Here is a 13,496-nt window from a genome sequence, read left to right as displayed (position 1 = left end):
TGAGAATACCTGCCAAGCACGTGCAAGGCCATGGATTCAATCCCCAAAACAGTAAAAATAAATAAATCAACAAACATTTTTACATGGGCAATATGACAAATGGCAACTGAACATACATTTTTCCAAAGAAGACATACAAATGGTCAATGAGCATATGAAGAAAGATGCTCAACAGCACTAACTCCTAGGGAAATACATATCAAAATTACAATGAAAAGCAGCTTCACACACAGAAGGATAGCAATTATTTTTAGATAAAACTTAGGAAAAAAAATAAAATGCTGACTAAGAGGTGGAAAACCTGGAATCTTCCTGCATTGCTGAGGACAATGTAAAGTGGTTAAGCCTCTATGGAAAAGTTTGACAGCTCCTCAGAAAGTAAGACATAGAATTTCCTTATGACCAAGCAATTCCACTCCATTATACACCCCGAAGGACTGAAACAGGGAATGAGATACCTGTACACCAATGCTTACAGAAGCATTACTCCCAATAGCCAAAAGTTATCCAGGGGTCCATTAGTATATGAACAGGGTCAACAAAATGTGATATATACATAAATGTAACATTATTCAGCCATAACAAGAAATGAAGTTATGACATAAACTGCAGTAGGGAGAGGCTTTGAAAACATTATGCTAAGTAAAAAAAGGTCAATCATAAGAGACCATGTAGTATATGTGATGAACATGACATGCGAGAATAGACAAATCCAGAGAAAGAAAGCAGTTTAGTGGTTGCCTGCTGTTGGGAGGAACTGAAAGATCAGGAGAGAATGGGGGTAACTGCTAATGCTTTCTTTATAGAGTAATAAAAAGGCTGTAAAAATTGACTCCAGTGACAGTTGCACAATCTTGTGAACATACTAAAAACCACTGAACTGCACTCTTAAATGGCTGAACTGTATACAGTGTGACTTAAAGTTACAATTAAAAAACTCAGCTGGATCCCGTCATACAAATCCTTTGGTATTACAAGTCCTGCACCAAGATAAACTATTCCCAATCTTACTCCCCAACAACAGTATCCTATTTATGCAGCAAGGGAAAAGTACTTCCTACTGCCACCCACAGTTTCACATCAATACCCGAAATAAAAATTCTCATAACTTCCGACCACTTCTTTACAAGGAACTACCCAGTTGTATTTCAGCTTCTAAAACCAACTGAACTTGCTTCCACTTCCTAGGAAACTTAAAATACTAGTCAGCTTACTAAAATTGAAGTGATGCCACAAAATAGTTGAAGCCATAAAATAGGCTGTAATTGTTCAGAGCAAGGTTTGTTAATTAGGAATCTATGAATATCTTGAAGTTTTTTACAAATCATTGTGTGTACATTTCCTGAAGAAACCCACAGTGTTCAGATTCTCAACAGGGCTTCAGATCCAAAAAGGAGTAAGAATCAACAGCCTGGTTCAGCCAAGACTGGTTATAATCATTTACTCCCCTTCACACTTTTTAAATAAGGAAGCCAATTTCTCCCAAGGTAAAAGAAAGATTGAAAATTTATAAAGTACAGTGTAACTGGCTGCATAACACATGTACATCATATTTTTTTATTTTTTATTTTTTCAAAGTCATGTTCAAAAAGTAAAATTCTGTCTGGCATGGTGGCACACGCTTATAAGTGCACCACTCAGGAGGCTGAGGCAGAAGGATTACCACAAGTTCAAGGCCAGCCTAAACTACATAGCAAACCATATCTCAAAAACCAAACAAACAAAAAATCAAATTTTGTGGAAGCTGGTAAGTACTGCATCTATTCGGACTGAGGAAAAAAATCTGTATTAAATAGGGGAAAACAATGAATTGCAGGGGCTGGGGATTTAGCTCAGCAGCAAAGCGCCTGCGCAGCAAAGCACCTGCCTGGCAAGCGCAAGGTCGTGAGTTCGGTTCCTGGTACCGGAAGAAAAACCAAAAACAATGAATTGCTATTTTTTTCCTTCTAATAGTTCAATAAACAGTGATGTCTCTTTAAAAAAAAAAAAAAAAACCAGCAACAAAAAACAGACAAACAAAAACACACTTGTGTATCTGCTATGTGCCAGACACAATGTCAGGAACTAAGAATATATTGGTGAAATGAAAATCGCTACCCTCAAGGAGCTTCCAGTATATAGGCTAAAATCATTTTCTCGTAACGGCAAGAAATGAGAATTCACAATTTATTTCCATGGGAAAACTTTTCCTTCAATGAACCACCTCCTTAGGAAACTGTAGCCTATCTTATCCTAAACTGCCTATTTTGACTCACAGGTCATTTATTACAATTCTTTACAACTCAGATGATCTCTCTCACAAATCTCTGTTTTATTTGACAGAGACCTAATCTGTACCCTAGCTTCTGGGACCTACTGTGTTTCAGTCTGCAGAAAGTACTTACTTCAGTGTCTGTCATATATAGAGAGAAAGACAACAGCTCCGAGTGAGCTACAGGTTCACTCTTTAAGATTCCAGTTCTTCATCTTTGCTTTCGTATCTTAACTCACAAGACACAGCAGTTACCTGAAGGATCTAATAAATCAATCTAGAGCCAGAAAAGCACCAATCTTAGGTAAAATAAAAATCCTTTTGTTTATTATAGAGTTGAAACATAATTTCAGACCAAAGAAAGTAGAAAATTCCAGTCTTCAAAAAATTCTTTGGTAATAACTGGACTCCTCTTTCCCCAGTATCTAAGTAGTAATACTTCTCTTCCTCTCAAATCTAAACAAAGCAAGGGTTGGAGTGCTGACCTCCTCCTCCAGAGCTAAAAATTCACATTTAATTTTTGACTCCCTAAAAACTTAACTACTAATAGCCTGCTGTAGAACAGAAGTCTTACCAATAACACAGTTTGTTTGCTATACACATTATATACTTTGAAAAATATGCAAGAACTTCAGAGATCACTTCTTGTGACATACAATTTACTAGAGAGCAAAGTGCTCATGGAGAGATGATTAACATCTGGCAGCTTTTAAGCAGATACTACACTTGAGCTCATCACAACAGCAATAGGAGATGACTATGAAATTATTACGGTAGTACAGTACGTAATATAGCTAAATTTATGCAGTTATAATTTAATACTGAATATGTGTATTCACATTTCACTGAACTGAATGGCATCATATATGGTCTGTGTGCGTGCAAGTGCTAACAAGTTTTAACTTACTATGGCAGACTTGCATATATTTCATAATAGGAAATTCTCTATTATCCATATATACTTTATCTATTTGTGCCAGATTTAATTTTTCTTAATTTTTTCAATACTTCTAGGCTATACAGTTTGTCTTTTGTTTTTTTAATTATCACAAGTGTCCAAAAGGAAAAACAAAAGGAAAAAAAGACAAAAATCTGTGTGTAAGTGGATCCACACAGCTCAATCTCACGCTGTTCGAGGGTCAATCGCACTTGCTTTCTGTTTCCATCAAGCACTCTTACCTGATCATATTCTGAAGCACCAGGGTAAAGAGGCCATCCCAGGAACAGCTCGGCTATGACACAGCCCAGTGACCACATGTCAATAGCTTCACAAAATGGTAATCCAAGAATAATTTCTGGGGCTCTAGTAAAAACACAAATATCAAATAAAAAATAAACATTATTTCGGGAAATTAACTATTTTGACCAAATTGTTTTAGTATCAGCAAAAGGTATACTTTGTGATGAAACTGAAAACAAACTTTAGTAATCCATTAATCATCCAAAACTCTGGGTAAGATGCATTCTAGAATTTAGAATTTTTTTTATTTCAGAAAGGTAATATAGAACATAAACTGTACATTACATAAAAGTACCAATGAAGTTCAAGGCAGTGATCCATAATCAAGCACATTTAATATTTTTTGCAACAAAACACTGAGCAGGCATATTAAGTTCACTAAATTGCCAATAAATGAGTTTATACTAAATTTAGGAAAAAATTTTCAATTTTGGGAACTTTTTAAATACTGGAATCACAAAGAATCATAGCTTTCCTTTTATTTCAGCAATTTTTAAAATTATAAAACAAATCAATTAAATAGCCTAGTCAATAAATATATCTTTGTGAGCCAGGCATGATGGCACAAGCCTATCATCCCAGCAGCACTCTGGAGGCTAAGGCAAGAGGATCGTTGAGTTCAAGGCCAGCCTGGGTTACACAGTGAGTTTTAAGGCCAGCCTGAATTACACAGGGAGATTCTGTCTCAAAAAAAAAAAAAAAAACCATTGTGATACAAATGCTTTCTGAAAAGACGTGCTAACTGACAGCAGATTCTAGAGCAAGCTTCTCAGCTGGGCGTGGTGGTACATGCCTACAATCTCAGCACTGCGGAGGCTGAGGCAGGGGAATGTCTGTGCCTTTAAGGCCAGACTGGGCTACAAAGTGAGTTCAAGGCCAGCCTGAACTGCATAGTGAAACTGTCTCAAAAAGACCAAAATAAAAAAAAGGCCCCCTTCTCAGGATTTGAATTTTAGCTCTATCATAGCCAAAGACACATTAATCTCTCTGTGCCTCAGGTTCCCCAACCATAAACTGAAGACAAAAAGACTACAAAGAGTTACTCATAATTTTAAATAAATCAATGTCACAGTCTTTGGACCAGTGCCCGGCACATGGCAAGTACTATGTATACACTGGATATAATAACTATTGTTATTATTATTTTATGTCTGGGAACTCAGTCCTTTTAGAAATATTCCTTTACATTAATGCTTCAAGTAAGAAATATAACCCTAGGGAACTTTACAGATAAGACAAAGATAATCCATAAGCATGAACCATATATATAGGTAGATATATGAATATATCTAAAGAGAACTATTATCCCCATTATAAAGGAGGAAGCAGAAGCAAAGAAAGATTAAGTAATGTGTCCAAAATCACTCAGTAAATGGAAGAGCATGGATTTGAGTCTCATCAGTCTGTCTGACTCCAGAATTAAGTATATTACACTATCTTTCAATGAGTAAATTACCTACACACCCATCTATTTGCCATGGTGCTATACATGTGACTAAAACTAAGAAAAAAAGTGGCTCAAAATGCACTTAAGATACAGCTCAGTGACAGCATTCACAATGCCCTGGTTTCAACCCCCAAACACCGAGCAAAGGAGGGGTGATATTAGGTAACACTAATATCAATAATATGAATGACACACATGGGTTACTATGTGCTGAGCACTACTCTAAGCTTTTCATATATGTTGAGCCACTTAATCTTTATAATAATTCTAAAAATATACGTTACTATTACCAAGTGGTATACACTTATAATACCAGCTACTCAGAAGTCTGAGCCAGGAAGATCACAAGTCCAAGGGCACCTAAGCAACCTAAGAAGACCCTGTCTCAAAATTTAAAAAGAGCTAGGGATATAACTGAGGTAGAGAACTTGCCCACCATGAGTGAGGCCCTGGGTTTAATCCCTAGCACCACAAAAAAGAGAAAAACATATTACTGTGTATCACTAATTCTAAATTGCACATTTTTTCACATTTTAACAACTCTGAAATTAAGATTCTTGCAAATGATAGTATTTTAATTTAATGGCAACGCTTTTACATAACTAATGTTGCATCTATAACCAATGACTCTTAGATTCTACGTAATAAGGTATTATCTCCATTTGACAAAGAAACTAAGAGGTTAAGTAACTTACCTGAGACCACACAGCTATAAATTAAGAGGTTACCTATCTGAGGCTACACATGTATTAAATGATGGCACCAAGACAGTATGGAGGGGTCTGGAACATAGCTCAGTGGTGTAAGTGCCTGCCTGGCAAGCTCAAGGTCCAGAGTTCAATTCCTGGTGCCACTGCTTCTCGGCCTTTTGGCTAAGATCAAGTGTAGTATCAATTCCCGGTGCCACAGGGAAAAAAACAAAACAAAACAAAAAAAACAACAACGAAACAAGAGAGTATGGAACCAGGATCTAAACTCTTAAGTACTTCATTATCTTCTCTAAAAAATTCCTTTCTTCCTTCCCTTCCTTTACCTTCTCTAAAAATTTCCTTCTCTAAGAATAAGTCATAGAATTTATTTGGGTGAGGGGCAGTAGGCTGAGACAGTACAGGTCAAACTATGCAATTCAGGCTAAACTTGAACTCACTGAGTAGCCCAGGCTGGCCTCAAATTCTTAAGAGATATTCCTGCCTCAGCTTCCAAAGTGCTAAAATTATAAGCATGCACCACTGTCTGACAAGTTATAGAGTTTAGATCTGTATGACACTCCAGATGCAAACTCCTTGCATTAATTATTATGGGAAGAAAATGGAAAAGCAGATCTTACCATGTGCCAACTAATTAATTAGTGTCAAGTAATACATACCTATTGTTTTATTATGTGTATGGGGGAAAGGTATTGAGCAGTGAGGATAGAAGGGTATAGATGTTTCCTGAAAGAATATCTTCCCCAAGAAATTATATTTATCAATAGCAGCCCTTACAAAACAGATTGTAAGTCTGTAGCCCTTACAAAACACATTGTAGATTGGGAAGAGTACACAGTTCAGACCCGTATACTGAAATACCAGAAGGCCTAGGCTTGCTTAGACTTATACTACTTAACAGTTAAGGGTAGAACCACCAATATCACCAGTTTTGGTAGTATTTAATGTAAACTGTGGTTTTGTTCACCAAAGAAACCACCCTTAAAGTGATAGTCCTGTTGCAGTTGACTAGAGCCACATATTACTGATGGAATTGCAGAATTCAATTAAATTACAATCTATAGCATGTTTTTAAGACTGCACAAGACAGGAACATTAAATAAAGCAGAGAGTCAGAGTACCCTGAAACAATAGAAAAGCTTTTCTAAAACTGAAAGAACAAAATTTTCTACTCTCAGTGAACAGAATCATTAATTTTCAAGTTCATGACAGTGCCAAAAATAGCTGGCAGGGGGAGTGCAGATGGCTTTGTGCCAAGGTGAAAACTGGGCTCAGAACATTCCAAAGCATCAGTTGGAGAGCAGCAGATGATTTTGCCATTCCTGCCACACCAGGAGACATTTCACAGTTCCAATGGCCAGGTCACCCAATAACCTTTGAAAAGGTAGCAATGACACATGACAACTGTTAGTCTTCAAAACTTAAAGTTTCAAGGACATTACAGAAAACACTAATTCCAGCCCCAATCCTCATTTTATAAAACAAACAACTGAAGATTGGCTGGATTCAGTTTTTTCATTTGGTCTCACCCTACTTCTGGAGTGACAAAAACAGCTAAGGATTTCCAGCAAACGTTCACTCAAAACAGCAACTCTTCCCTCACTTAAAGGAAAGCATCAAAAGGAAAAAAAGGCAATAAACAGTATGACACATCTGCCCAGTCCACTGAGGGCTCGTCATCACTAGCACCTAGAAATGTCAAACTTATCTAACTTGAGGAAGTAAGAAGACTGAAATTATTTTCTCCTTTACTAAACAGTAAAGCATATGTAAGAGTAAATTTACTTCTAAGAACTGAATGTTTTAAACTGCAAATTCAGATTATAAATCTTGGAAATATTTTCTTTTCGTTGGCATCCATTATTTCTCAATTCTTCAACATAAAGTCAATGGAGAGTGGTGGCACATGCCTATAATCCAGTACTTGGGAGGCTGAGACAGGAGGATCGCCATGAATTCAAAGCCTGCCTGGGCTAAATAGTGAGTTCAAGGCCTGTGTGAACTACATAGCAAGATCCCATCTAAAAAAATAAAAAATAAATAAAATCAATGGAAGGTCTGGGGATGTAGTTCAGTGATAAAACACAGCCTGGTTCTATTTCATCTGTATAGTAAGAAAGCTAAATTAGGCAGGTGTGGTGGTGCACAATTGTAATCCCAGCTGAGACAAGAAGATCACAAATTCAAGGAAGGCCTGGGCAACTTAGGTTGACCCTGGGTCAAAATTTTTAAAAAGTAATAAAATATAAAATTAAAAAGGCTAAGTTCAATATAGAACACTTGCCTAGCATGTGCAAGGGTCTGGGTTAAATCCCCAATACCACAGAAAAATAAAAATAAAAAAGGAGGTTAAATTAGCAAATTATTCCTCTAGTCTTTTCCCCCTGTAGCATTCTAACAACTGGGCCATGGGAAAAGATTATCAAACATAGGAAAGAGAACACTAAAAATAAAAACCTGGCTGTATTCACTTTAGTAGGAAAATGGCATTAATGAAGTTTTGGACATAATGAGTCTGGGCTCTCAAGATAACATTTAATTTTTAAAAAACAAACACTACACAAGCTGTAATTACTGCAGCCAAGAGGTAGAAATTGCAATCCCACCCTGTTGATTTCTCAACTTTAAACTTCCTTATAGTGAAGAGTTCTTCCAGTGTCATAAAGCTCTCTTTCACTGGTACCCAGAGCTCACTGGAGTTAGGATCGCTTAACAGCACGAATTATCTTCTGGCCATTTTCATGAACATTCTCAGGTCTTCTCATGTCTGAGGCATCAAACCTATTTATGTATCAGATCAGAGATGTATATAGTCTAACTTCCTGCATCTATGGCTCTGATTAAACTTCAGTTTCACTGTCAGAAGAAATTAGACTGTCTAGCATAAGCTTAAGCTATACTTTGTTGCTCTAGAGCTTGTCTTTCCACAAAAAAAAATAAAGTGTATTAGCTTGAAATAAAGACTGGTTAATTTGTTTAGAACGGGAAACCACTGCGCTTATAAGCATGGCAAACTTTTGCCCTTAAAACTCAAACCCAAAAGACAGCAACTTCTCTCAGTCAGGTCCACATTTAAGGTGGGGGGCAGTAGCAACAACATGTAGTATTATTTCTACCACCTGATTCATTTAGTCAGGCCACGCCCATAGCCAATAGAGACAGCAGGATGGCAAATTCCTGCCAATGAGGTAATCTTTTAGCATCTATTAGCAAGCAAAAGAACTAAACACTAAAAAGGGGGTAAGAAAAAGGCTAGATTTAGAGCCAGAATGATTCACCAGCCAAAAGGATTTCAGAGACTTTCTGAAAGACAAGAAGGTGAAGACTTAATGGAGTCTATTATAGCAACAAAGCAACAAGAAAGAAGCTTAAGAGGACTGTAGGGGATAAAACTAGGGATAACAAAGGAATGCCGGAGCTGCTCTTCTATCTGCCTTCCTCTCATCATCAAATATTACTGTGTGACTACAGAACACTCATGTTAAATCCTGCTAAATTTTAAAATATAGTCAAGACCTTGATGCTGAACTTTAATAAACATAGTAATTACCCAGTAATATACGTAATGAACTCCTGCTTTTTAGAGGTAAACTTACCTCCACTTAAAATTATTATTATTTTAACTAGGGACTGAACCCAAGGCCTTTCCACTGTGCTATGGTCCCAACATTTTTTACTTTTTATTTTCAGACAGGGTCTCTTTACACAGAACTAAATTGCCCAGGCTGGGCTTAAACTTTATGTCCTCCTACCTCAGACTCCCAGAGTGCTGGGATTACAGGTTGCACCACCATGCCCAGCTTTAAGATAACTCTTATAGTAGACAACTAAAATGTACTGAACAGCCAGGGACAGTGGCGCACTGTGGGAGGCTGAGGAGAAGGAATACATGCTCCAGTCCAGCCTGGCAACCTAACGACTTAGTGAGACCCTGTCTCAAAATTACATACAAAAAAGGGCTGGGGATGTAGCTCAAGCAAAGATTCTGGTTCTAGTCCCAGTGCCACAAAAATGAAACAAAGCAGACATATAAGAAGCTTTGTTGAAGAATAGTTCTAAAAATTTGGAAACCCTGTTTTCTATAAGAATAAAACCAAAATTTAATGATAGCTTAAATTAAAAACATAAGGAAAGGTTGCAAAAATTATTCAAATGAGTAACACATTAGAGGAAGCTAAGCAGCCAGTACTATTTATCCCTCAAATCCCTTTGTCTCTAAGTGAAAATTCCATCAAAAATAATTTCATAAAATAATTCTTGCCTCTTTTTTCTCTCTTTTTCAATTACAATTCTTCAATGCCTAGTGATCCATTTTTGGAACACTCACACAGTGAAACATAAATGAGAAAAGAAGGAAAACATGGAAACAAAGACTTTGTAAATAGGGAGAGGAGGAAGGGTTGAAGGGAGGGTAGGGGAATGGGGGAAAAAAGTTACATCATGTACAGGTACAAATTCTCTATGATGAATGTCATCACTATGTATATTTAAAATGTACCAATAAAATCTGATTAAAAAAATAAAATCAGGAACAAGAAAAAAATGAAACATAAGGAAATGTGTTCTCTTCACATTCTTATTCCTTGAATTTTTCTAGGTGAACATGTATGAATTTCATGCAAAAATTCAAAAAATCTCAAACTTCAGCATAAATGGGTTAAATTGCCATGTTCCCTATCTTTAAGAAGACAAACAGTTAAAGAACACCTGCAGGCACTGGGTAAAGATTCAACAAGCTGATAAAACCTCATCTTTAGCGATGATCACCCTCTTGCCTCTCCTATACTCAGCAGAGGTTGCTGAGCTTCACTTAGTGCATTTGCAGAGTGTACCGTGCATTTATACTGTTCGTGGGGGTGGGGGCCTGCTCAAAGGACAGTATTAAAAGCAAATGTAGTTGGAAATGAAAATCACAAAGCTAGCCAAAGTTATCCACAGCAGCATGAAATCAGAAACCAAAGGCTCTGAGATTCTTTACCTCACCCTCAAGTGAAAAATGTTATCACTTTATAAAAATTATAAAGATAAAAATAACAGACTAGATGAAAAGACTTAGTATCATTAAGATGGTCATACGGTGCTATCTAAAGAAATCTACAGATTCAGTGCTAGTCCTATTAAAATCCAATGATGTTTTCTGCAAAAAAGGGGAAAACTTGAGCCAGATGTGGTGGCGCATGCCTGTAATCCCAGCACTCGGGAGGCTGAGGCAGGAGGATTGTTGTGAGTTCGAGACCAGCCTGGGTTACAAAGCGAGCTCAAGGCCAGCCTGAACTGCATAGCGAGACCCTGTCTCAAAAAGACCAAAAAAAAAAAAAAAAAAAAAGGAAAACTCATCCTAAAATTCACATGGAATTTCAAAGACCCTAAACTGGCAAAATAATCAGAAAAAAATAAAGTTCCTTTCAAAACTTACTACAGGGGCTGGGGATTTAGCTCAGCAGCACAGTGCCTGCCTGGCAAGTGCAAGGTTGGGAGTTCGATTCCCGGTACCAGGAAAAAAAAAAAAAAAAACTTACTCCAAAGCTACAGTAATCAAAACAGAATGGTACTGGGATTAAAGCAAACATATGGACTTATGGGACTGAACAGAGCCCAGAAATAAACCCTTATGTATATGGCCAAGTGACTTTGCAAGGATGCCAAGACCAATCAATGGAGAAAGGACAGGAGACCAATCAATGGAGAAAGGACAAATGGCATTGGGAGAAACGAATAATCACATACCAAAGAATTAAGATGGACCCTTACCTTAAATAAGAAACAAAAATTAACTCAGAATTAAAGGTCTAAACAAATGTAAGAGCTAAAATTACAGAAGAAATAGGAAACACTATATGACTTTGGATTTGGCAATGATAACATGAATATAACATCAAAACATAAGTCAACGAAAGCAAAAATAGACAAACTGGACATAATCAACATTAAAAACTTTTGTGCATCATACAACACTATCAATAAGTAAAAAGGCAGCCTATGAAATGGGGAAAAATATTTACAAATCCTACCTATTAATATCTGGAATGTATAAAGAACTACAACCCAACAAAAACCCCAATTCAAAAAATGGGTAAAGGGCTTGGATAGACCTTTCTCCAAAGAAGATACACAGGTGTCCAATAAGCACATGAAAAAATGCTCAACATCACTAATCATCAGAAAAATGCAAATCAAAACCACAGCAATACTTTTACACCCATAAAGATAGCTATTTTTAAAATGCAGAGAATAACAAGTGTTTGGAGGAAATATTGAGAAATCTGCACCCCCTTAATTAACTCTTGATGGAAAATGGATAATAATACAGCCTCTGTTGATAACAGTAGTGGTTCATCAGAAAGTTAAACATAGAATTACCCCAGAAACTCCACTCCAAGTTATATTCCCAAAATAATTGAAGACAGGGACTTGGATATACACCAATGTTCACAGCAGCATTACTCAAAATAACAAAAAGGTGGTAAAAGTCTGAGTACATTTCAACAAATGAATACATTTTTAAAATGTATATATACACAATGGAATATTACTTGGCCACGAAGAGGAATGAAGTTTTTGACACACGCTACAGGCATGAATTAACCTCAGAAACGTTACACTATGTGTGAAGCAGAATACACCAAAAAAAAAAAAACAGCAAATGTCTATGATTAAACTTATATACCAGTATTCAAAAAGGCACATTTGTAGATAGGAAATCCAATAGAGGTCAGTAGGATAAAAAGAAAGGAAAAACAGTTATAGATTAGTGGTTAGAGAGTTTCCATTTTGAATAATGAAAAATTTTTGGAAGTAAACATTAATGATTGTTTATGCAACATTGTTGATATATTTAATAGACAGTGGTAATGATTACACAGCACTGTAAATGTATTTAACACCAATGATGGTACCTGGTATGGTATAGCTCTGAGCTGCTCTACAAAGGCTCATGTATTAAAGGCCTTGTCCCCAGCTGAAGGCACTCTTGGGAACTGGAGCAACCTTTAAGAGGTTGGGCCCAGTGGAAGAAAGTTAGGTCACTGGGAGCAAACCCTCTGAGAGGATATTAAAACACACACCCTCTACTTCCTGGCAGCCATGGGGTAAGCAGCTTTGCTCTACGACTGTACTCCCCACGATAATGTTCTGCCTGGCCACAGGTCCAAAGTAACCAGGCTGAGTGACCACTGACTAGAGCAAAAAATCATAAGCAAAAATAATTCTTTCTTCCTTATAAGCTGTTCGATGGACAGCTAGTTAACACTAAAAAGAATTATAAACATTTTATACAGATTTTATCATATTCAAAAATTAGCTAGGCTGGGTGATACATGCCTATAATTGCAGCTACTTGGGAAACCAAGGCAGGAAGATCTTGAGTTCAAAGCCAGCCTGGGCAATTGGCAAGAAGTCATCTCAAAAAAAAAAGGAAGATAAGTAGATGACATTTTTTTCTGGGTTTTTTTATGGGGTAAAATATCCTTACATTATTTTCACACATAATATATAAAATTCTTCATTCAAAATGTCTATTTCCTCAAAATTTATTACAAGTATTTTGGCATGCTGGACACATCTCTTTATAAACATATTTTATGGGCTTTATCTTATATGCTTTTATTTTATTTTATTTTACTTTATTTTTATTTTACTCTGGCAGTACTGGAGATCAAGCCCAAGGTGTCACACATGTTTGGCAAGCAGTCTACCACTGAGCTACACCACTCATTTCTTGATTGATCCTTAGATGATTTGTATTGAATACACAACTATTACACTAAGTATCAGATTTCTTATATTAATAACAGACAAAAACCCAGCTGTGATAGTGCTGACAGGCTAAGGTAGGAGGATCATAAGTTAGAA

General features: G+C 36.6%; 1 protein-coding gene across 1 annotated transcript in view; it reads right to left on the bottom strand.

Moving 5' to 3' along the window:
* Hipk1 (homeodomain interacting protein kinase 1) overlaps positions 1-13,496 on the bottom strand; it is a gene marked incomplete in the record, with an annotated part of 55,506 nt that overhangs the window by 25,671 nt on the left and 16,339 nt on the right. Inside the window, 1 exon segment of the mRNA XM_013516511.1 lies at positions 3,431-3,554. Coding sequence (XP_013371965.1) covers positions 3,431-3,554 — 124 coding nt within the window.

Source organism: Chinchilla lanigera, unplaced genomic scaffold (assembly GCF_000276665.1).
Source record: "Chinchilla lanigera isolate Chin_1 unplaced genomic scaffold, ChiLan1.0 scaffold00034, whole genome shotgun sequence".
In the NCBI taxonomy this organism is placed as follows: Eukaryota; Metazoa; Chordata; class Mammalia; order Rodentia; family Chinchillidae; genus Chinchilla; species Chinchilla lanigera.
The sequence above is the reverse complement of the archived record's forward strand: the minus strand, read 5'-3'. Positions and strand labels throughout refer to the sequence as shown.